At 34.3% G+C, this 27,217-nt stretch overlaps 1 protein-coding gene across 1 annotated transcript; it reads right to left on the reverse strand.

Annotated features, from left to right (window-relative positions):
* Positions 1-18,263: 18,263 nt before the first annotated feature.
* LOC128126887 (uncharacterized) lies at positions 18,264-21,768 on the reverse strand. Its single transcript, XM_052765047.1, has 3 exons — positions 21,684-21,768; positions 18,778-18,887; positions 18,264-18,677 (listed from the first exon to the last, which is right to left on the reverse strand). Exons 1-3 carry the CDS (start codon positions 21,766-21,768, stop codon positions 18,264-18,266), a joined length of 609 nt encoding a protein of 202 aa, XP_052621007.1.
* Positions 21,769-27,217: the final 5,449 nt, after the last annotated feature.

Genomic DNA, 27,217 nt, shown 5'->3' on the forward strand with positions numbered 1-27,217 from the left:
GCAACAATGAGCATGTAAGTTAGGTCAATGAGGCTTGCATCATGATCCATCATATAATACTTTCCTTTGAACTCATTATATGATTCAGGGAGTGATTGTAGAACCCAACCTATAGCCAACTCATCGGGGAATGACGCACCCAACATAATCAACCTATCGATGTGTGATTTCATTCCTAGAACATGGGCACACACGGGCTTACCATCTTCATGTTTCATTGCCAATAGGGCTTTAGTGATATTGAACCTTTCAATTCTTCGATCTTGTGGGTTAGGGAGAACAACGGGAGGAGGAGGAGGAGGTGAAGCATGATTTCTTGTTCCTCGATAGAATCGTGGAATATCATCTTCATGTGGAATGCTTGTTCCATGGGATTTGGGAAGACCATAGTTGTCGAACTTTGAAATCTACAAAACGGGAGAAAACAAATTCAAGTTAGTTGATTTCTTGAGTCCTTAGTAAATCACCCAAATGATATACAAAGGCTAGGACCTAACACAATATTCTACAACTCGGGAGAGGGATGTCGTAACCCTAATTGCAGAACATTTGAAGGTAAGTGAATGACGATTCACTAATTTTCCACCATCAAAAACGAAAAAGAAATTTTTAAGTTTTAAATCTATGAAAACTCCTAGATCCTTTTAGATTCATTGAACATTTCAATGGCATGTTTAAATATCGATATGCCCCTCTAGTTTGTGACTGGGATGCCGAGGATCACAAAGCGGGTGTGAATAACCATGCAAACTTACATGGTGCCCTCACATGTTACAATCACCTATTCGATGTGCCGGTTAACCACACACGCTCCACCGAACTATGACAAACATTGAGTCACCCTTTGCTACCTTTGCTTAGAACCATTTAGTGTGCCGGTTAACCACACGCGCTCCACTAACGTCTTAGCAAGGGCACAAAGTGTAATTTCATGGAATTGCATCAATTCACTTTTGCCTAAAGTAACTAAGATTGGGAATTTTATGAAAACATTTAGTTACTTTTATATTTCATTATACTTATAATGGAAGATTTCTGTCCTATCCTACCCGTTCGGCTAACGACCCTCCACTAGTCAGGAGTGCGGTGGGTAAGAGTGGATACCCATGCAATCGCCATTTTATAGGCAATTTTCTTAAACACCCCTTATAGACCAGCTTCGTGAATGAGGCCTACTAATGGTAAGACTGACTTTTACTCATACATATACATAATGTTAGACTTTTAATGTTATATATAGTATAGGGTGTATTTTACACTTTTAAAATACTAGGTGGTCAAATTTAACGATTATACTTTTAATTCAATTAAATATAAACCAAAAATTTTATGGATTTATTAAACCTCTTTTAATTATACACCTTAATTAATTAATAAAACCATAAGGGTGTGATATGAACTTTTCAAAACACTACTAGGGTTTTAGAATTTAACATTCCTCAATTAAACTTTTAATTAACTTTTAAATTCCAAAACTTGAGGGCAAGTTTTGAAACATTTCAAAAACTTAGTGTTTAGAATTTAAATATACATCAAAATTAAACTTTTAATCAAAATTTAAATTCCAAAACTTGATGGCAAGTTTTGAAACCTTTTCAAAATATTAGGGTTTCAACTATTTAAATTTCAAAACTAAACTTTTGAGTTTAAATTTAAACTATAAAAACCTAAAGGGGAAAAATTGAAACTTTTCATAACACGAGGATCAAATAACAAATAATCTAAATTAACATTTAATCACATAATTATCCATATTTGATTTATTTAATGATTTCTTGCAAAACAATTTACCAATTTAATCAAAATAATTAATCAATTATCATATAAGGAAATAAATATTTTATTAATTGATAAATATCTTTAATTTGATCAAGAATATACTCATATATATCATAAAACTGGATTTATATTGATCTAATATGATAAAGGCAAGTATCTCAAAGATAAACAACAAAAAATCCCGAAAATAGCTCCATCTGACGCTCGAACTCGCCGAGTACCCCCATGGACTCACCGAGTAGGGGGCAACTCGCCGAGTCCACAGTGGGACTCGCCGAGTCCATCATGCAGAACCACAAAAAACGAATTTTTTCAACATCAAGGCATCAATACAATAGAAACCAATCAAGGCTCTGATACCACTGATGGGTTTTGGCCATAAGAACATCCCATGTGCTCATACAAACCCTAATGCTTGGATCTAAGTTTCTCTATTGTACATGCAATTTATCCAAGGCTATAAACCCTAATTCTAGCATACAAGTAATCATATTAACATAAGAATGGGTTTAAGATCATACCTTGATTGTTATGTAGCAATAACAATCGCAAATCCTCCTTGTAATGACCTTAGAGAGCTTAGAGTCACACGTGTCACTCCTCTAATGGCTCACAAACACCAAGAGCAAGAGAATGAAGAGGAGAAGTAAAGGAGGCTGCCAAAAATGTCTAGAAACCCTAGAAGGAGTCATGTCCACGTTTTTGAGGCATAAGGACTCTATATATAGTGAGGCTATTAAGGTTATCTAACAAGGAAACCCTAATTTGGATGCTTAAGCCCTAAGCAACCCATGGACCCCTTTAATTAAAGGCCTTGGACGATTTCTAATGGGTTTCCCCATAGAATGCGTCCACTCCTTAATATAAGGCAATCCATAGCCCAAATTGCAATTATCTTATAATTACAATTCTAGTCCCTTAAGTTTAATTAATCTCTTTTAGTCACAAAACTAATTACTAATTAATTCTTGACTAATATTAATTAAACAAGATGATTTCTCCTTTAATATATTAATAAATCATATTCAATCCTTTCTCTCCATAATTCATCCTATCAAGTTGCTTTGGTGAAGGCAACCCAAAAGGACCATGCACCATCGAGTCAAGTACATACCAAAATAGTTATGGACTTAGACACTAATCCAACATATATAATCACACCACATGTTGCAAGCGTTACAAAGAGGTTCAGGGTCTATAACTTGCAAAAGTGGATGCTTGTGGGATTTATGTTTAATGGTGTTGTGTAGAAATGCACAACTAACATCAAGGTTGAACTTACAAGTTTCACATCTATACACAAACGTGTTGCAAAAGCTACCACAACCATTGCATCTACGGTAAATATTGTGTCCCCATGTGTTTATCAAGTCAAGCGAATGATTTGGGTGAAGTGGATGTTGTAATTCGAGTGGTAACTCGGCACAATATTTGTGGAGAGAGAATGAACATCCATCTTTGCAAGTATAGTATGGAAGGGAGAGGGGTCATACACACCCAAAACATACCTCTATTGGATCGCTACAACCAGACATGCTGTTAGCTTGAGGTTGAACATGAAGGATTAATGAATGTTCATGACTCCAATGGCCAATAGTAGTTGTTTCATCAATTTCTTGAGTTAACTTTTCAATGTGTAGTAGCTTCAATGGATCTGTAAATTCATTTGACATGGGAAAATGCAGCAAACGCTTTTCATCCTCATCAACTGTAGAAGTACTCGGACCCTCTCTTAAACCACATGTTCTTGATTAGAAATAATAAGCATTCACAAAAAAAAAAAAACTCTAACCTTGTAATGGTAAAAGAGAACTCTGCATTTAAGGCACACTTGATATGAGCAAAATATCTATAGTTTGCACAATGATACAACAGGTCATTCCGTCGAATGTATATGTTGCAAAATTCACAATAATACGCGAATTTAAAGAACTTTTCTTGATGAGAATTGTTATCGAGATTTTAGAAAGCAATGTTAGATTTTAGTAATTGAAGATTAAGAACACGAAGAATAAATATTAATCAGATCTCATATTGATAAAGACTGATTACAATGTAAGGAGAGAAGAGATATTTGTTACGAAAAGTCTCTATCTACTTCTAACCTCAGTCCCTATTTATAGTGAGCATGAGTGTACAAAAAGTATACTAAGTCTAGACATTTTCACTTCGCAAACAGATGACTTAGTAAAATAACAAAAAATGCGAAACTATACAAGACACTATATTCGACTTTTACAATTTTACATCTAATTCTCCCCCTTTGTAAACAGTCGAAGCTATTCATCCCATAAGCTTTTGAACAACTGAGTGTATTGTCCTTCGTACTTCTCCATACCAGGAGATCACCTTCTTGAGATCTTTCTTGTCTCCTTCATTTTTCTTCTTGCAATTATTCATACGAACAATAAAGTGCGTATATTTCGAGGAATTATATCTTTCAATCTCTGAGACTTTGAACAAGAACTTCTTGGGTTTCCCTTTTGTATCTCTTCCAGAAAACACCATGCCAAAAGGTTTCAGACATATTTCCCCAACAACATATTTTGATAGTGCTGTTTGAGATAATGTTTCTTCCCAAGGAACCTTCACTTCTCTTCCCAGCACATTAGCTAGTTCTTCATCTGTGAGAGCCAAACAATCGAAGTAGTTGTCGATGAATGTCTTCACATGTGCGAAGCCTATCTTGAACACTTCAGTCTCAGAGCCTTTGAGATTATTTTCTTCCATTTGATTCAATATCAGAGCCACTTGAATTAAATCATTGTAGTTCATCAGAGGAAAAGCAGCTACCATGAAGTCATACTGCTTGTTGTCTGCTCTGATAACAAAATAACGAAAATTTTGAAGCATATCTTCAAACAATACGTCTTTCTTGATTGTCAACACCTTTTTGATCTTCAATAAAGACCAAACTTCATCTGGATTCTTCCCCAAGACAACATGAAATCTGATTTTCATGTGAGTATAATCATCAGGATTATCAAACTTCTCACTTATCTTGTACTGAGCAGTGATGAATAACATTTCATTTATTGGAAAATCCAGCTGACAATTGTCTGAATTCGCAATATCATAACTCCTCTTCGACTTCTCAAATTCATACATCTCCCTTCCGACAACTTTTGACTTTATAGTTTCGTAAGAGTAAAGCTTCGCATGATCTCCTTTGTTCATCGAGGGAGGATCACTTGCTCTCTACCTCATAATGCTCTGTATTTGCCTCATTCTTTCCAACTCGGCTTCAACCTCAGCTTTCTTCTCCTCCTTTGATTTTTCATATAAAATTCCTTTTCCTTTTCCCACCATATCTGTTTGAGGTTTTGAACTTGAACCTCCTTCTTTTTCTCCAATAACGATTCCTTTGGCAATCGTTTTTGTGGTTACTGTGGTTGAGGAAATTGGCTTCGTAAGTATAGGAAGAGTAGTTATAAGCTGAGTCGATATAACCTTTCCAACTGTCTTCGCATCCTCTTCTTTACTTGAGCTTTTCTCTCCCCCTTGCACCCCTGTGTAAGCAGGTGGGGCACTCCTTGGTAGTAAAGAAGTAAAATTTGCGAGTGGAGCAAGAGCTTTCTGAATTGCTTGTTCTAAAGTATTAATATTTAGAGACAAGAACTCAGGAGTAAGAACTTGTGAAGTTGAAGATTGCGAAACCACCACTTTAAGCTCAGACACCAACTTGGTTAACTGATCAAGCTTCTCTTTGGTTTCTTCGTTATGAGCTTCACGAACAAGAACATCAAAAAAATTTGGTACTCTTGAAGAAACCTCCACAATCTGTTTTTGAACTTCAGCATTTTGGGCATGAATATCCTGAAGCTCCTTCGCAAGTTTAGATTTCAACTCTTGAAGCTTATAGTTGACATCTTCGCGAACTTTCTTCACATCTTGTACAAAAAAAACATGACGTTCTTTTGCAACAGCTTTCAAATCCTTTACTGCGGAAGAAAAATTGCTCCCATGTGCTTGAATGCGAAGCTCATTATTCTTTTCGGATTGATCAACCTTCTCCATAAGACGCTTCTCAGCACCTTTGATCATTACATCAACCTCCATAGCAGAAATAGAGGACATCCTGCCAGAATCAGCTTGCGACTGAATAATAGCATTTAATTTTTGATTCAGGATTTTAAATTGTTTTCCTATCATAAGCATATGATCAGGAATATCCTCCTCCTCTGAATCAAAATGAATGTCTTCAATAATCCCTCCAAAAGCACCTCCTTCAGCTTCATTATCAGATAAAGGTTGCGAAGGTTGAGGATTTTCGGGTGATTGAGATGGAAAAAGTGTTGTGAATGGGTTTTGAAGAGCATGATCAAAAATTGATGAATTGGTGGATAATGTGGTAACTGGAATTGAAACAACTGGTAATGAAATGGGTAAGGAGATTGGGATTGTGGATGCATCACTCAGGATAGGTGCCCCCGTATCAGATACGTTGACAACCGTATCAGAAATAGGTACCTCCTCAGAAACTGATTTGGTAGTGACTATTTCGAGTGATTTGGAAAGTGGTAAAGTGGTAGAAATTTGCGAAGTTTGGATGATAGGTAATGAAACATTTACCGTAGATGTCACTGGTGGAGTTTCTGGTACGACTTCTTCATCAGATGATTCATTGCGAATCACTATCTTTCTCCTTTTGATGAGAGTACGTTGCATGTTATTGGCAACATCTTCAGCTCTTTGTCTCTTCTTTCCTGGAGAAACCGGAGCTGGAATACTACACTTTTACTACTCACCTCATCCTTGCGAATTTTCTTCAATACCCCAGACTTAGAAGGTATGATTTCTTTCTTTGACTTAGATGAAGTTTCTTCAATCTGAATATCTTCATCTTGAGCTTGTTGTGAAGATGAACCTTTCGCATCCTTCTTTATAAGCTTTTTCTTCTTTGAAGGAGCAACAACATCCATTTATACTCCAGTCGGCTTTGATTGATCAACTGTTCGCAAATATCTCACCAAGACTTTGTGAGTTTGAGATACCTTGCGAAGCATCGCATCTGGAATACGAGCAACATGAGTAAAGATTGCTTCATCATCCTTTACTATCTTTGCGAACGAAAATTCTGCAACTTCAACATCCTCAATGACTGGAATTGCTTCTTTTTCATAGACCTTCTCCAGAATCAAGCTCCAATATCTTGCACACGAAATCCCCTTTTCTGAATTTGTGTTTTCAAGACTCTTAACAAATTCCTTCCATAATTGAGTTGCATAATCAACGTTTACATCATAGTATAGACCCATAACCATGGCATATACTTCCTTTCGTCCTCTATCCAGTCCAACTGATCTTCCGGTTAGGCATCTAAGAAAAATTCCAAATAAGAAATTCCATATGCACGGCAATCCAGACTTTCGAAAGTCACTGATCTTCCCAAGCTCTGGTTGATGGCCCATCTCGTTGAACATGTGGATAATTTGAGAGTTAACATGTTTGACAAATGGAGGGCTATTTGGAATCTGCAAGATTTCAACAAACATCTTCTTGGATAGTTTGACCCGTTTGTTGTTGATCAAGTTGAATGTGATCACATCCGATGAATGATTGTATGATGCCATTGAAGCTGCCAAGGTTAGCCAAATCATTGGAACAGAGAAGGAACTGAACATGGAAGTTGACAAAGGTGATCGTATCAGAGCAACGATAAGCATCTTCAATTCTTCAGGATAAGAGGATACATTTGGATCAACTTGATAGTTTGTGCTTTGGATTTTCATCAGGGATTGAGAAAGAACTTCATCAGTGTTGGATTGAGTAGCAGCCATTGTTAGGGTTTGAAAAAGATGAAGTTTTGATCAAGGTTGAAACTTTGATGGTTTGTGAGAGTTCTGTTTGCGTAACCGTATATAGTGTTCTTGATCCCCCTTTTATAGGTTACTCAAATTGATTTGAAATTAAAGCGGGATGCATTTAATGTTATCCGATGTGGCACATTGAAAATCGGATCATGACTGCAAAAGATAACCATGCTTCAAAAAGTAACTGTCCCATCTCCTTGAAACCCGGATAGAATGCCAACCATCTTGAGTATACAGCCTTTCAAGTTTCCCGTTATAGAATCTGAACCGTTAAAACCCTTCGCATGGAGTCAAGGCTCTTTCGCTTTTGGGATATAAAGTGAAATCATATGCCAGATTTGCGAAATCATCAGTCTGAGTTGGTTTTACTCAGAACCTCAAGGATTTCGTGTGTGCATTGTGTCAACAGAATAAGATGAGAAACAAGAAAATTTGGAATGTTGTGATGTCAAAAATTTAATTTGACATGAATGCAGTAAAACCCCAGGCAAAGGTTGCTTCGTTAATTATCAAGAGAGATAATCAACAGCTTTTGTAGTTTCCCGTGAATTACAATCGAATACTTGTAGAGAAGTATCGAAGGGCTTCTTTTTAAAAGACATTTTGGATTGGTTTGAAATTTCATTACATATCAGCCTTAACATAAGGTGAGAAATTATAAATGAAATTACTTGTTTGACCAGTGTAGTCAGTGACAAGTTGGCTTGTGAACATATTTATCATGACTAGGATTTGCAAAATATACTCATACAAAAATCATATTCATAAAATTTTTTTATGCTGGATCTTGTTGGGAACAAACATCGTGGGTTTCAAATGTTTGATTAAGATCACTAAAAAAATGAATATGATTTTGAGTATAAAAGGTACTGAAACAAATGTTTCTTAATTTCTGGAACATAGTTCCTCGTCAATTCCTTAAGGTTTATGATATTTGGGTTTCACCACCATCACGGACTCATGATGTTAGATCATAAACACAGACTTGTGATTTGTCTAGGTTTTGATTGGATTGATCAAAGACCTCAAGGACAAATCTCTTCAAAAATTTGGAGTGTAAGAATTGTTTGGTATAAAAAGATTGGATAAGAATCGAAGTGTACCTCTGTTATAATGGACAAAACAGAAAACTCTTGACTCATTTGAGAAGAGTAAGGTAGCTCTGTTGACTTATGCGAATATAAGCCTTTCTGGGAAGAAATTTTCATGTGATAATTTCATTAAGGCTTTCTTTTCACACATAGAGTCATGTTGAGGCTTTTGGTCTACATACAACAGCATGCTTCTAGGGACATCCTAACTAGTTTTTAAAAGAAATTTAATACCTTCCCATAGAAACAAATAAGTATGACCTCTTCGCATTTTAGCCCTGTATTAAAGTCTCAGCACACAAAGTTTAAAGAACAAAGAAAACAAAAATATTTTTGTGATTTTTGAATTTTTCAAAATTAAAGAACATAACAACAAAAAATAAAATCTTTTTGGATTTTTAATTTTTCAAAATTAAAAACATAACAAAAGAAAATCTTTTTGGATTTTTGATTTTTCAAAATTAAAAACATAACAAAATAAAATCTTTTTGGATTTTTGATTTTTCAAAAGTTAAAAAAAAATTAGTCGTATACCTTACCTTAGTTGTTATGATCTCAGATGCGAAAAGATGTGGATGCGAAGCCTTTGAATGAACAGTAACCTCTGAACAAATTTGACTCATAACTGCTGAACTAGACTTTTAGGCATGAGTTGTTGAAATTGAATTCGCATTAATCATCCCCAAACCTGCTAAAATTCTAACAAATGATTTTTCATCAAGAGGTTTTGTAAAAATATCAGCAAGTTGTTCAGTTGTTTTAACAAAATGAATTTCAATATTCCCATCTTCCACATGATCTTTGATAAAATGATATCGAAGAGCAATGTGTTTTGTCTTTGAATGTTGTACTAGATTATGACAAATGCGAATTGCACTTTGCGAATCACAATACAAAGGAATCTTTTTCATGTTTATTGCATAGTCACGAAGTTGACTCTGAATCCAAATAATTTGCGAAGTGCAAGCAGCAGCAGCAATGTATTCTGCCTCAGCGGTTGATATAGCCACACAAGTTTGTTTCTTTGATTGCCAACTCACCAACTTCCCATCCAATAGTTGACATCCACCACTTGTACTTTTCCTATCCAAAGTACATCCTCCTAGATCAGAATCTGAAAAAGTTTGAATGAAAAACCCCGTTTTCGCAGGATACCAAAGTCCTAAAGAAACGGTTCCTTTAGATAGCGAAAAATATTTTTCACTGCAGTCAAATGAGGTTCTCTGGGATTAGCTTGATATCTAGCACAATTGCAAACCGAAAACATAATATCAGGTTTACTTGCAATTAAGTACAATAAAGACCCTATCATGCTTCGATAAAGTGTTAAATCAACAGCAGGAGCATCTAATGAAGGAGTTAGTCTTGTTCCTACTGCCATTGGTACTTTGAGTTTCGTGCTATTAGACATTCCAAACTTTTCAAGCAAATTCTTCGTATATTTTTCTTGATTGATTAAGATTCCATCCCTGTTCTGTCTTATGTTTAAACCAAGAAAATTATTAATTTTTCCCATCATGCTCATTTCAAACTGACTTTTCATTAGATTTTCAAATTCAATTGACAATGCTGGATCAGTTGAGCCAAAGATAATATCATCAACATAAATTTGAACAAGCATTAGATGACACCCAACTTTCTTGCGAAATAATGTGGGGTCAACTGATCCTTGTTTAAATTTAGATTGTTTCAAGAAATTTGTAAGTGTTGCGTACCAGGCTCTTGGTGCTTGTTTTAATCCATATACAGCTTTGTCTAGGATATAAACATGATTAGGATGTTCATTGTTTATAAATCCTGGTGGTTGTTCAACATACACTGTTTCTTCTAGTTTTCCATTTAAGAATGCACATTTAACATCCATTTGATAAACATCAAAGTCTTTGTGATCTGCATAGGCTAAAAATATGCGAACTGCTTCAAGTCTTGCAACAGGTGCAAATGTTTCTTCATAGTCTATCCCTTCTTGTTGCGAATAACCTTTAACCACTAGTCTAGCTTTATTTCAAATAATATTCCCATCTTTGTCGGTTTTGTTTTTAAAAATTCATTTTAATCCGACAATTGAAACATCAGAAGGTTTAGAAACTACTCTCCAAACCTTGTTTCGTTCAAATTCAGCCAGTTCAGATTGCATAGCAACAACCCAATCTGAGTGTTCCATAGCATCTTTTACTGTCTTTGGCTCTATTTTCGAAATAAAGACATTAAACATACATAGTTCTTGGTTCACATTCAGTACCTCATTTTTCGCACGAATTTGAGCTCTAGTCAACACACCTTCTTGTGGATTACCAATTACTTGTTCTTTTGGATGACTTCTTGTCTATTTCTCAAGTGGTGGAAAATTAGGATCAAATTCTAATGGTGCATCTTCATACATATCTTCATTTTCAGATCCTGCAACAGAAAAGTTATCATTTAGTTCATGAAACTCATCATTTTCATCAAGATTAATTGTCTCTATTTCATCATGCTCCCCCTCAACATGATCTTCATCTTGATGCTCCCCTTCAAAATGATGTTCCTGTTGATTCTGCGAATGCTCCCCCTCAAATTGATGATTCATAATTTCATTCTCCCCCTCGAAAGTTGGCTGACTATCTTCATGAATACTCGTATGTTCCTCCTCCACACGAATATCAGGCGTACTTTCACAAGTTATTGTCGAATCATCAGTATGTTTTGAGGATTCTGATGTTTGATTATCAGGAGCATTATTTTCTGCGTCAATTGCCCTGTCAGGAATTCCGAAAATTAATTCATAATCAAAATCATTGATTTCAGAATTATCAATTGGAGTATTTGAATCCACAAGTATTGATTTATTTTCAAATTTACTATCCATTTGTTTAAGAAAGTAATCATCAAATGTTAAATTGAAAGTTTCTTCAACTTTTCTTGTTCTTTTATTAAGCACTCTGTATGCAACTGAATTCTATGAATATCCTAAGAATATGCCTTCATCAGCTTTAGCTTGGAACTTGGACAAATTAACTTTGAGATTCATGATAAAACACCTGCAACCAAAAACATGAAAGAATTTTACATTAGGTTTCCGATTATTGATTATTTCATATGGAGTAACATTGAATCTTCGATGAATGAATGATCGATTCTGAGTAAAACATGCAGTGGACATTGCTTCTTCCCAAAGATATTGAGGTAGATTCGCATATGTTAACATTGTCCTGGATGTTTCGCATAGAGATCGATTTGTTCTTTCAACAACACCATTTTGTTGTGGAGTATATGGTGATGAACAATTATGCGAAATGCCTTTGCTTGTGAGAAAAATATCAAGAGTTTGATTTTTAAACACAGAACCATTATCACTTTTAATTATTCGTACATCCTTCTTCAAACTGAGTTCAATCTTTTTGATAAAATCAATCATCGTTTGAGCAACATCAGATTTCAACCTGAGAAAAAACACTCATGTGAATCGAGAGAAATCATCTACAACAACTAAAATATACCGCTTTTTATTGATTGTTGCAACAGTCGACGGTCCACATAAGTCAATGTGAAGAAGTTCCAATGGTTCTACGATTTTTGAATCTATCACAATTGGATGACCTTTTCGATGTTGTTTTCCTTGTTCGCAAGCTGCACACAAAGAATCAGTGTCAAATTTTAGTATTGGTAACCCTCGAACTAAATCTTTAGTGACAAGTTTATTAATATTTCGAAAGTTCAAGTGTGACAATCTTCGATGCCAAAGCAAGCTGAGATCATTAGATGCTTTTGATAGTAAACACACAACAGGTTTTCCCACAATTGGTTTGATGTCCAGTGTAAACATATCACCATATCTTTTGGATTTGAGAAGTATTTCATTTGACTTCGCATTTGAAATGATACTTCCTTCTTCATTAAATACAACTTGATTTCCAGTACCAACAACAAGTTGTGACACGCTTATCAAATTATGTTGAAGTCCTTCAACATAAGCAACTCTGTTTACAGTGAATTTTCCATTTGTGACTTTCCCATAGCCTTTCACTTGACACTTGTGATTATTTCCAAATTTGACTACTCCAGCATTTTCCAAGCTTCTATAATCTCGCAAGTTTTCCTTTCTTCCAGTCATGTGACGAGAGCAACCACTATCAATATACCATTTCATATCATATTGCTCGTCACACATCACCTGCATTTATTGAAAGAATTTAGGAACCCAAGACTAGTTGGGTCCATCATTAGTAGAATGAAACAAATTCTTGGAATTTAAAAACCATGTTTTCACTTTGTTTGTGACAGAATCCATTATATCAACATCATCAAATCTAGATATTGAGATATAGTCATTCAATAGTTTTGGATTTCCATTAATTGTAATCTTATCCTTCACAACATTCGCATTTTTGATAACTGGTTTCCATTTTTGAACCGGAACTTGCGAATTATGAGATGTTGAACTAGTAGTGGAAGAGTTATTTGCAAACTCATTAAATGCATTCTTGATTTGTTGCTCTGAAAACATCCCACTTAGATATTTTCTTCCTTTCCCTTCAAACCAATGATTGATCGTATTTACATCAGATTTTCCTTTTGTATATGAAACTTTGGTCGGTTTTCAGACTGAAGGATTTGGAAAATTTGGTTGTTTTGGTGAAAATTTCACTTTGGCTTGAGTTGAATTTTTCAAACTTGATGAAGTATTCGTGAATTTGCCAACATTTTGAAACTTTTGATTATTTGAAAATTTTTGCGAATCCTCAAATTTTCGATTGTTGTCATATTTGCGAATATATGGAATTTTGTCAACATAATATATTGGTTTATGAAAACTTGTATCTGTTTGTTTATTTTTGCTTTGAAATTTTGATGATATTGTTTTTCAAATTTGTTCTTTTTCAGCTCTTGGTTTGTCATTAGACACAACTTGCCAGCAAATTGCTTTTCTTGCTTTTCTTTTTGAAACATTATTTTCTGTTGAATAATTTCCAACCATCACTTTGAAATCATGAGAATTTAATTTCACTTTAGACTTTGGTTTTTCCACTTTTTCAAAAATTTTGTTTGGTTTTTCATTTTTAACCACCCATTTTTGCAATGATTTTTGTTTTTGAAACACATAAGAATTTTGAGTTAAATTGTTTTCTTCTGTGTTTTGATTTGCGAAAAACCTTCTGTGGTTGACTTTAGATTATCTTTTTCAATCATTTTGTTGAATTCAGGATGAACTTTCTCAGCATTTCCAGTAGTGACAAAAACTTGATTTGGAAAAATAGTTTTATCAGTGCATACAAAATTTGGATATACCACAGTGTTGGTTTCCAAATAATGTGTGCCTTTGTCATTTAAAATTTTGTCAAACTCTTTTGTATTCTCAAACACTTGATCAACCACAACTCGTTGAGATGTTTCATTTGAATCTTTCTTTTCTTCTTTGTTCTCATCAGTATCATCAGATTTCCAGCTTTCAACTTCCACATTATCAAACTTACAATGTTGCGAAGTTGAAGGTTTATCAATTTCATCCTCTACTATTGAATCAACTATTATTTCTTTATCTTTGATCTTAGATGTGATATTAATGAATGACAATTGAGAACAATCAATCTCTTCTTCCTCTTCTATCTCACTGATTTCACTCACATTATCTGAATTTTCATCAATATCAGCATAATTGAATTGTGAGGCAAGAGTTGAATTTTCTGTTTTCTTTAAGATTTTCACTTGTTCAGTCTTTGTCAAGCTTTCATTTACAATGTTAACCAACTCATCAGCATTCAGAAATTCATCAATTTTGACAATACCGTATGTATATCTATAATCAGGTATTTTGTCAAATTGAGCAATTGTACTTTCGCAATCATAAGAAACAACATCAACTTTTTCACGTTCATACTCAAGAAAAGGTAAAAGTTTCATATGTTGTTCTTTGCTAATGTCAGAAGAATGATGTAAAGCAGTTAATTTTGCATACAATCGTTTAGCAGAATTACAATATATGTTTCTTTGTGCTAGCAACAACCTAACATCATTTGTAAGATTATTCCTATCACAATCTATATTTTTGATCTGCATTTCAAGTTTTTCTACTTTGCTCGTCTTTATTTCTAATTCTCTCTGTGTCTCATCTAGTTGCAAATTTAATTTTTGAGCTTCAGTACTAGCTGATATGTGTATTTATATATATATATATATATATATATATATATATATATATATATATATTTATGCACTTTATCTTAATATTTTGGCCTTATTTATTCTATTTTAGAACTAAAAAGTACTCAAAATGCTTTGAATTATGTTTTGCAGCTATTTGTTGTCAATAAAGCACAAAAGAAAAGACTGAAGCGGAAACCGGACTTCGAAGCTAAAAGAAATCAAAATGCTGAAGAAGTGGATTACGCCCCGCGTAGTGACTAGAAGCGACGTACGCCCCGCGTAATTAAAGAGTATGCGCTGCGTACTTGGTTGCCTCGAATATGTTCAATCGCGTGATTATCCTATGTACGCGCTGCGTAATCCTAAGTACGCCCAGCGTACTTAGGTCGGCCACAAAGATTATAAAAGTCGATTTTCAGCTAACCAGGAGGGGGATTCGACTTCTAACCTAATTTAGTCGACATTTAACTTCTGTTAAGCCGTTTTGAGGGTCTAGAAGGCGGCCGGAAGGCCGTTAAGCTAACGGGAGCAGAGATCAGAAGGGTTGGAGAGCGGATACATGTCGGTAATCATATGGATTGTTAACGTGACCATGTTTAGCATTCCATTGTGGTACTTTTCTGTATTTATTTTCTGATTTAGGTGTAAAAACCTTTTACTTTGTGTTTATGATTGAATGAAGCTTTGATTATTAGACTAATTGCTATATTGAATAGTTTATTTGTGTTTAATTTATCTTGCCAAGCTTGTTTAAAGATCCTTACGTATTAATAATGATTATTTTCTGTTAATTGTTAAGTGAATTAAGTTGTAAGAATATCTGCTTGATTTGCTTGTCTCTTATGATTTTTGATGACCATCGAGATTATAAGACTAGAAATAACGAATGTGAAACTAGAATTAAATTGAGAATAAGTATATTAATGTGTGAGCCTTGTTTGATGACCATCAACAAGAGGTTAATTAAATGTCTGCATTGATTAACTATATTTACAAGTCTTGCTTGATACGAACTGAACACTAGGAAACATGTTAGTTTAATCAATTGATCACTGTTTAAATTGACTTGTTTGCTAAAGGATTAGTTATAGTGAATGCGAATCTAATCATTTTAGGAATCGGTGAACATGAATAAATGAATTTGTGTATGCAATTGTCTATGTTTTTAAGGTGTAATTTATCTAAACCAAAGTACCTGAAGAGAGGTGCTTTCCTGTTAGTTTATCGAGAGTTGTTATTTGTTAGTTTGAGATTTATTAAACCATTTTGTTTATTATTTTCATGTAACCTGTAACCTATAACCAAATATATTAAATTAATCCACCGTTCCCTGTGATCGACACCCGACTTACCTAAGCTATACTGTAATCTGACTAGGTACACTGCCTATAAGTTCATAGATAGTCTAAAGTTTGTTAGGTTATAAATATTAAAATTAGTGGGTACTTTTGTGCACATCACTAGCAGACACAATAACAGAATCAAAATAAGCCACAGTATCATCAAATGAAACAATTTCAGCATCATAAGCAGATAAAGGAATATTAAAAGATTCAAGTATTTCACGTACCTTGGTTGTCGTGGGTGATTTGTCTGTGGATTTGAATACAAAACATCTTCCTGAAATTTCCTCTTCGCAATCTTCAAAACTTGCGAACATTGCTCCATGTGTGGGATGCCTCATTTCCTCGTCATCAGATCCTGAAGACCAGATCTGATATGTTCCACTTCCTTCATCAGCAGATTCACCCTTCGCAACTAAAGACACTCCTTTGGTCTTAGCACGTATCTCTTCAATCTTTTCAGAGTAGTATGCTTCATCTTTAACTTTTTCCTTCTTCTCTTCTTTCTTTCGCAACATGCAATCGGCTGCCAAGTGATTCGCACCATTGCAATAGTGACAGTAAATTCCTGAATCACCTTTCAACTTCTTCTCTTCTTTCGCATCTTTTTGTTTCTCATCTGCTTTCTCCAATTTCTTCCTCTCCTCCCCTCCAGTTCTTATGACTGCATTTTTCACATCACGAGCCTTTCCTTTTGGATTAAAAGGCTTTTTGAAAAATTTCTTAACTCTGTTGTTCGAATAGAATGCCACAGCTTCATCATCAGAGTTCATAAAAAATCCTTCTTCATCTGAACCATCTTTTTCATTAACATCAGTTTCTGATACCTTTGAAACAAGAGCCAAAGGACCTCCAATAACCTGTTTTGATTCTTCATACATTTCTGAAACCTCACATTCATGTGTTTTCAGTTGATTGTAGAGATCATTCAATTTAGTTGTATCAAAACTCTGTTGATTCTTAATCATCATGCTCACACTTCGCCATTCCTTGCGAAGACCCATAATGAAAGTTAAATTGAACTCCATGAGAGACCTAGTGATTCCATACCTATTGCAGCGAAACATAAGCTCATTCAGATGATCATAGTAATTTTCAAGAGTTTCTGCATCCTTTTGTCTGACTTCCTTCAGTTCAACTAGACATTGCTTCACAGAGTTGATCTTCGTCTTTTCGCTACCTTGATACTTCTCTTTTAGAGTATTCCATATATCCTTGGTTGTTTTACAACTACGGATGTAATTGTAAACTACAGGAGGTAGAGCACCTCTTAGTTCTCTCATGCACCTCTTTTCATTATTCTTCAGTCGTTTTTGTTGATCAGCAACTTCAGCAGATCCAGTAGATGATCCAATTGGTTTAACATTAGCAGGAGCTTGCACTGTTCCATTGATATAATTCCAAAGTTCTTCATCAATTCCATTTAAGTAATCTTCCATTCTATCAACCCACTGATCATAGTATTCCGGAATTAACATTGGAATTTTGGTTGAGGAACCAAGCAAGTGAGAGAAGGAAGTCATTGTATTCATGTTGAAGTTCGCCATTGATGAACACAGAAATTTTCAGAAAGCTTGAAAAACTTGATGAAATAGAGAATTTGATCAAATAAATTGATCACAAATCACTAATCGATTACTCGACTTAACAATTCAAAGACAGAATCAATTCAAATCTGAAGATCAAATGTGATTTTCAAAACCAAAATGCGCGGAAAATTTTGAGTAAAGTTGCAACTCAAAAAGAAAATGATTCTAACATGGAAATCAGATCTAAGTAGTTTGAATCCTGCTCTGATACCAATTGATGAGAATTGTTATCGAGATTTTAGAAAGCAAAGTTAGATTTTAGTAATTGAAGATTAAGAACACGAAGAGTAAATATTAATCAGATCTCATATTGATAAAGACTGATTACAATGTAAGCAGAGAAGAGATATTTGTTACGAAAAGTCTCTATCTACTTCTAACCTTAGTCCCTATTTATAGTGAACATGAGTGTACAAAAAGTATACTAAGTCTAGACATTTTCACTTCGCAAACAGATGACTTAGTAAAATAACATAAAATACGAAACTATACAAGACACTATATTCGACTTTTACAATTTTACATCTACATTTCTGGAAGCGAATAGACGAGAAAGAGTGGGTGATTATGTTGATGGGGTAGATTAATGGAAGCGTCTAAGAAAGCACAAGTCTTGTGGATCCAGAAGTCACAACTATAACAAAGATAGAACAATCCTTCATCCTTAGTGTTGCAAGCATCACACCGAAATGAACCACGTCTTAATTGGAGGGTTAAAGTGTATTGTGGATGGCCTTCGTGTTCAATCTTGATCCTTCCTGCCTCCTTGATAGCATCAGCTTCTGCCTTGTGAGCAATCTCAACAAGACGACAATCGGTGCAAGCATTAAATAAAATGTTGAACTCAGGATTTTTGTAGGAATAACCAAACCCCTTTTTTTTTATTACGACAAACATAACAGCTCCAAGAAAGGTCTGGTTCAACTCCAAAATCGAATACTGTTAGAGGATGCTCATATAAGGAAGGCAGGTTGATAATGGGCGCAACTTGTGAGCATTTTTTATGCATAAAATGATTACATTGGATGCAACCATATACAAAGCCACTTGATATTGGGTTTTGACATGCATAGCAACCAATTACACCTGGTTTCTCTTTCTCTTCACCACCACCACCATGGCTGTCAAAACTAGCACCTAGAATCATCTCTACGTTGACCAACTTTAACAGATGGTTTTTATGACTAAAATGACTATTATCTCTTCCATATATTCTCTCTCTTTTCTAATAGCCATAAAAGTTTAAATTCAATTGAAAATGACAGACATGAAACGTTAAAGAAAATATATAAGATGAGGGTCGGAGAGGCATTAAAATTTGCACATCTCAAGACATCAACCTACATTTGTTTAGATTGCTTTGCTTTCAAGTAGTACTTTTAAAAATGCTTTCTATACATTCTTTTCTCATATACAAAGTTAACATGATGCATCCTATATATGCATCACTTTTCCAAATGAAAATTTCTTTTTATATCACAAGAAAAGAATCCAGTATCTTTTTTCTATTTTAATTTGTTGAAATGTTCTTATGTGTAATCGAACAGTAAAATATAAGAAAATTTTTAAAACGTCTTACCAATGTTTACTATTTGCAAATGTTTAACTATCATGTAGTGACTCATGGTGAACCTCCTTCGAGGGAACCCGTAAAAAACTGAAATACTCTTTCAAATGATTAACCTATGATACGTGTTGGCCTAAATATGGTATTTGGGCTTTTATCATAAATTATATTTGATACATTTGACTTTAATTATTGATAAATTGATGCTTTGTATAAGCTACCTAACTTGCATGTTAAGGAGAATAGACAGTCGCATCATCACTACCACTTGAACGACTTAGTTACTAGGCCATATCAACTTATTACATGAAGTGAATATGACTTCCAAACTATTCATATTGAGCAAATAGAGAATATATACATTATTAGATAAAATTTGAAATTTAATCTCGACAAATGTAACATCTCATCTCGAACTTCAATACAAGACAAATATAATTGATTTTATTTCCATCATATTGAACAATTGTAGCCCTTTTTAAGGCTCCCCGAATCATATACCCTGCTATCATCATGTTCTAGGCAATGACATCTCGGTCGGGCATTTTATCAAACATATGGCGTGCGGATTCTATATTTCCTAATCTTACACAAGGATTCACCATTGTTGTACGAGTTACCGATTCTGGGTCGTGGATGTCAAAAAAACAAGTCTTTAGCTCCCCAAGAAAACCCATTTCAGCGTACGTACAAATTAATTAACTCGCTTTGAACATGTGGGTTTCCATCAACACCTATTTCAATGCAGTCACAGGTACAGTCAAACCCAAATCCTTATCCTATAACCGCACAACAGACTTGATCAAGAACGTAAAGTGTAATTATCGGTTTTATGATTTGATGTTACGATTCTTTTATAGAAATCGAAGCAGTTTTCATGAGTTGAGCTCTTAGATTAAACTTTGATCAGAGGGTTTAAAGCAAGCATGGAGGGATTTTTGCATTGGTCTAATAGTAGAATAGAATAATCAGTATCATCTGGGTGTTTGCTGTCTAACTGATGCAGCAAATTTAGATACAAGTTGTTGGTCGTTGATGAAACCATTAAGCAGCAATTACGAGTGAATTTTTTTTTTATTTTTCCACTGGTTTTGCATATTTCTACAATAGAAGTTGTTAGGATACTTAAGAAAATTTTCACTTGGTCATGGATTCCGATTCACCAAGAGAGAAGTGTCTGAAGATAGAGTGGGATAAGAGAACGTGGTCATGGATTCCGATTCTTTATGTAAATTTTTGTGTTGGCGCCATTATTTTCTTGCGTAAAAAACAGATGTCGCTTTTGTTTTCAATCAGTGGATGTGTACTTTCACCTTTTGCCAACCAAGTGCTTGATCTAATGATTGCATCTTTTTGATCTTTGGTTTTCTTTAGTTAAGTTCATATCAACATACAACACAAGAGTGTGAATTTATACCACTCGTTTAATCCATTTATGGAGGTTTTATGCAATTTAACAAAATATAGGCCCTAAAACATAGAAAATCTAAAATTTAGGCATACAAATTATGATTTTTCATATTCTATTGCAAAATACATAAATTAACATTTCATTCAATATAAATACACAAAAAATAAATTTGCTTCTATATAAAAACAACCATCATTCTAATAATCATTGAAACTCAAATGCAAAGTATAACACCTTTCTCCTCTGAAAAACTATAAAAAAATAGAAATGAAATCAGAAAGCTATAATCAGAAAAGAAAAACAAGAACTTACCTTCTAACTTTCAACAGTGCAAAAATAACTAAAATTAGAAACTTCTAAACCTTAAAGCTGGACTAAAAATGGACAGATCAATTCTTATAAATTCCAGACAACATAAAACAATAAGAATGAAAAAAAAACCTGGTTTACTTCTACACAATATAAGAAACGTATTAGTCTATTAGATTTAGGAATGGCAACGGGGCGGGTTCGGGGCGGGGCATGGTTTCCCAAACCCGTCCCGATATCTTTCGGGTTTCTTATCGGGGCGCCCCAATGGGTTCGGGTCACTACTAGAAAAACAGCCTTTTACGACGCGCAATCAATGACACGCGCTGATAGAGGACACGCATTTGAGCGTGCTCTAAAAATTGATGTCAGTTTTCCAAAATATGAAGCATAGAGGGCACGCATTTTTGCGCGCCCTAAAATTAGTGTCTAATAAAAAATAATAAAAAAACACGGAGGGCACCTTAAATAAAATGTGTGTCGTCTAACCATGTCGCTTTATAAATTTTAATGAAACGCGCGTTTCATTTTGAGGGGGAAATGAAACCCAAAAATTAAAAAGCCCGCTTTGTTTCCACCGGCTGAAAATCCTAGCTCATCCCCACCGAAAACCCCCTTTCTTTCTTTCTTATCTCTCAATTCTCAAACTTCCATTCACCTTCCGCCATATGCTGCTTCTTCGACCCTTCTGATTGTCTCTCACCGCCGTCGACTTCCAATGAAAGACGACCGCTCTTCCCCATTACCATCTATCTTCCAAATTACTAGACTAACATCACTGACTTCTTTCATTCACTGCCTCATCCAACTGGATTAATCCTTACACCTTCTGCCGATCGATGTCAAACCTCTTCTGATAATCCACCGCCCATTCACAATTATCTCCATCTCCTTGTGGAAAACCCTCATCCAGTCTAACCTCCACATCTTCTAATCGATTGGGGCCACTTTCTTCCACTGATCAACACCAGGTGACAATCGGAGAAGATGGAGATGGAGTCGGCCACAATAGAAGTTGGTTGGTCCGCCTCTCTGTCGTTTACCAGCATGATCCCCCCTTCTTTCACTCTCAAAACCTAATCCCCATTTTTAATATATGTTTAATGTTTATATCTGTTCTCACATGAATTTCTATTTTTATTGAACCCACCGTTACCAGAAAGTGAGAGGGAAGGAGAAAGACGAACAGGAAGATTTAGGGTGACACACGTATGATGAAGGTTTCAAAGAGTAGAGACGAGCTTTTCTTTGTCCCAAACAAATGGTAAGAATTATTTGCTTCATTGAATATTTCTTCAGCCAATTATGTTTCCTAAAGTTTCTCCTGTTTTTCTCTTCCGTTACCATGACTCTTTCATCACACTTCTTTTGTTGTTTGAAGACCTCCTCTGTACCCCGCTCGGTGCGCACAAAGCTTGAGATTAGAGCTTATTCATGGGTCAATGGCAGTGGTTATTTAGATGTTTTCCCACCAGGTATTTTTTTTTTCAAGGGTTTATGTGTCGATTATGTTTTTGGTTTGTTTTTACATTACTTTGTCTTGCCCATTTTATATTGAGATTTGAAAGGGTGTTTTACTATGCAGTCCAACTGTTTGATGAAATGCTTGAACCAAGGATTCGTTAGAGTTAATAACTTATAAGGAACTGCATTGGTGAGCCAATATCTTTCTGAGGTTAGAGAAGTCAAGGATTAGGGGAGAAAATAGAGAAGCCACAAGGAAGCTCAGGTCTTGCTTGCAGCTGTAACTGTTGCTGCTGAAATGTTATTTGATAATAGAGGTTCAATACGCCTGAAATTTAAAATTGTAATCATTTTTTGTGGTTTTTATTATAGTATATGTAATAACTGTTTTTTGGTATTATCATTACTAATGTTGCTGATTTTTGGAACATATCAGGCAACTCATTTCATTGTCCCTGATCCCATATGTAGAACAAAGAAATTCTTTGCTGCTGCTGCATCTGGAAGGTAAACAACAAACATGAAACATCTCTTGAGTCTCGAGTCTTTACCCTGCTATGCCCTCGAATTTGAGTGAAATTCTCTACTCTGCTCTACAGATTTCTTAAAAGTTAGTAATTCTACCGATTTCTTAAAGGTTAGTAATACATTCTTTTCTAATAGTATTTTCTTTTAAAATCAATCTGCACTTCAGTTTTTTCTTTTTCATATTTTTTTGTTTTTTTTTTTTTTTTTTTTGTCTTTTTTTCAAACTCCAATTATACAGTCAGTCAACAAGCAAAATCTTGCCCAACATTAAGTACAAAACATTATTTAACAACTTAATATAAATTTGGTCTTGAAGCATTAAGGTCCATTGTTATACTGATATACATTTTCTTTCAGAGATATAAGAATTAAAGTTCTGTGATTCATCATTTTTGTTTTATAAATTGCATCAGATTATTAAATGTAAAGTTTGTGGGCTGAAAATAATTTCATGTTCGCATATGTTGAATAAGTTCAAAGTTCGGAAATTATGGCTTTGTTGTACATTTTGATTTTTCAGGTAACATAATGAAAAATAAATTTTCTTCTAATTGTAGTAGTTGCTTGCATTTGTCTTTGAAATCGGGTGTATACATAGAAATATACTTTCATATTAGTAAAGATTGCCTTTTAGTTCTTTAAAAGAGTATGAATATATAAACATATTATACGTATTAAGTAAAAGCCAAATTACACAAAAGCTATGACTTATAGTTTTTTTAAAGGCATTGATGACTTGCCAAAGTTTTGATACTGTTCTTTTTTTTTTTCTGTCATTTTTGTTGAAACTCTAAATCGTTTCTTTTAACATAAACTTCACACCGGTTTCTATTGTTTCATATATTTTTTTTCTCTCTTTTTTTTCTGTCATTTGTGTTCAAACTCTAATTCGTTTCTTTTAACATAAACTTCACAACGGTTTCTATTTTTTCATATATTTTTGTTCTTTTTTTTTTTCCTGTCGTCGTGTTCAAACTCGGATTGCTTTACAAGTTTACAACTATAGTCTTTCACATTTTATTTGTTTATTTTAGCATCATACTTATTGTTATTTTGTAATTCATCTTATATCTCTTATTTGTTTATTTTAACATCACACTTATTGTTATTTTTTAATTCATTTTATATCTGTTATTTGTTTATTTTAATTGCTAAGTGCACATTTTATACATTCTTTGCAGATCAATGGCGCAGATAAATGTTACTTTCATTCCAGAAACAGTCACTGTGTCATGTATTTTCAAACTGCAGGGGTATATTCGTCCATTTTATTTACTCATATGATCCCCTGAATAATCATGCACGAAATTTTGTCTAAAATTTAGCAAATTCAAAATTCAAATGTTTAAACAAATAACCAAATTTCAAAATTCGAACCAAAATCATCTCATGATGGAAACAATTATGTGCACAAGCTTTTAGTTTGAAATGCTTGTTTGCTCGTGGTTGATGCTATGTCAATTGTTTTGGTCATTTCAAAAATATTTCAAAAATTGCTCGTGGTTGATGCTTGTTCATCCTTTAGTGTTTTTTTTCATTTATTAATAAATTTCTCAGTTTATTCATTCCAGATAAAAGTCAGATTCGATTTCCAATTTGGTGTATCTCCCAAGATTTTGGACCCTGTATACCCAGTACATGAGTTTCCTCTTCCTCTACATTTAGCAGAATCAGGTCTCGGATAAGATGGCATTCATTAGGGAGCACTTCCCTATGGAGTTAAGCTTATAGCATTTCCATTATTCTTTCTAATTAAAGCAAGACTGGACATTTGAGGTCATTTGTCTGCTACCCTTCTCTTCTAAGTAGTCATCCTTTTCGTTGTTGTGTGTATGTGCATGATGTGTGTTGGCCTTCTGCTGGGGCTGGGAGAGTAAACAAGGGATCAAATTTATATATTCATGATGCTAATATTGCTGACAAGATTAAGAACCAGGATGGAAAGAAGCTGAAAGAGAAGGATATGCTTATAAATATTGCTGGAGGAATTTCCTTTATGCTCAAACACTTCAAGCTATACATTCTTTAAGGAATCGTTTATCCATATTTTAAAAGATGCTCAATTACTTGAGACTAAATCGTGGATTAGCAACAGATTAAGTCATAATCAATCATCGGTTAGCGCCATTATATGCTCAGGCCTTTTTCCTGGCGTTGCATCTGTAGTGGTATGTATGCTTAATGCTTATTTATTTAATTTACAATTTACAATACAATTGATAGATATATGAATCCATATGTTACTTAATTTTGTTCTTTTTTATTTTTAATATGTGCAGCATAGGGAGACATCAATGTCCTTCAAAACTATAGATGATGTCCAAGTCTTACTCTATGCAGTATGTATTAAAGAAATAGCAATGCACTTCATTCATTTGTTTCATATTTTTTTCACATTTCTCTAATGATATTTTTCCTTGAGTCATAGAATGATTGGCTCATATCTTGTTTTTTGATATTTATACGCAGTTTTTTTCTTACGTCGGTGGTGGCGAAGTTCAAGATTAAGGGAGACTTGTAATCATGTTTGACTTTCCTTTCCAGTAAGAAACAGAGTTGTATGATTACTTGTTAGTTTTATAGGAATGTATAACACATGTTAGCAATGTATTATTTTTGTTTAACATTTGAATGATTTTTTGTATGACATTATAATTTGTGCAATTTATTTTATATTATGCAATGGATTGTATTTTTTGTATATGGTATTTTATTTATGTTATAAGAAATTAAATGAAAATTTAATTTAAAAATTAATAAATATATAAATTTATTTTTTTTAAACATTTAAATTTACGATACGCAAAAATGTATGTCATCTTCATTTATGACATGGCCTTTCTTGACAGGGGCTTTCTTGATACGCATTGCGTGTCATTAACACGCGCGTCGTAAGGTTACGACACGCGAATGCGTGTCGTCTTCCTTTATGACAGGGCCTTCCTTGATACGCATTGCGTGTCGTAACCGCGCGTTGTAAATGCGCGTCGTCTATAGACGACGCGCAAAAGCGCGTCGTCTCTCTTTATGACAGGGCCTTCCTTGACACGCATTTGCGCGTCGTCTGAGCGTTTTACGACGCACAATGAGCGTCGTAAAAGGCCTTTTTTCTAGTAGTGGGTTTTCCGGTCGGGTTTCGGGTTTCTTATCGGGTTTACAACAATTCATAACGAAATCTTTATTCCGTTTTAGGGTACCCCGATGTCTTATAAAAAATATGTGTTTTAGTCTCCCTTTTAAATTAAAAATATGATGAATCACTTTAATAAAATTAAATCGACGTTATATTAAAAATTATTTTATTTAATTTTAGTGTAATACGTCAAAACATAAAAAATGATCGTTCACACCGGATTGTTAATAACTAAAAAGATTTTCCACAGTAAGTATTTTATCTTTGATGCGTGCCATTAACATATATATATATATATATATATATATATATATATATACATATAATCGGGGCGGGTCGGGTCGGGGCGAGGATAACCCACTCCCTGCCCCGAACCCGATAAAAAACCCGATAACGACCCGTTACCTGACCCGAAATAATCGGGTTTCGGGTTTCCCCATCGGGTTCGGGTTTTTTTGCCATCCCTAATTAGATTGATAAAAAAAATGTACAATACCTTTGATTTTTTACACTTCAAGAACATCTTAAATCAAAAACATCTAAAACTCAAAGTTGGATCCGTGGGCAGATTATTTCTTCAATCTTCTGAGTTCAAAAAAAAATAATTAGAAAGAATAAATAAATACTTCTAAACATCAGAAATATACCAGATAGATAAAAACTGTATGAGACCTTTTGATTTTCATCCCTAGACCTGATCCATGATGCTGATTTTCGAAACCTCACATCTGATTTCAGTTTGCTTTAGCTTTTTGAAGCCTGACTCCGAATTTTGATTCACTGATTTTTTAAGATTATGAAGAACGAATTAAAAAGAAAGATGCATAAACTGAATGCTTTGATCGAGTTATTTCCTTCTTATTATCGAGGATTGTGGAGTAGAACACCATAGCTGCTAGCCATCGCCAACTTGTTCTTGTGTTCCCGATGCCTAAATCGTAATCATCATTATCGAGAACTAAAACATCGTTTCCTTTTCCCCAAACGTTTATGATTCCTGCTCATCTAATTTCTAATTCCCGTTGCCCTTGCGTCGTTTCCTTTATCGTCTGATACATCGTACATGG

Source organism: Lactuca sativa, chromosome 6 (assembly GCF_002870075.4).
Source record: "Lactuca sativa cultivar Salinas chromosome 6, Lsat_Salinas_v11, whole genome shotgun sequence".
In the NCBI taxonomy this organism is placed as follows: Eukaryota; Viridiplantae; Streptophyta; class Magnoliopsida; order Asterales; family Asteraceae; genus Lactuca; species Lactuca sativa.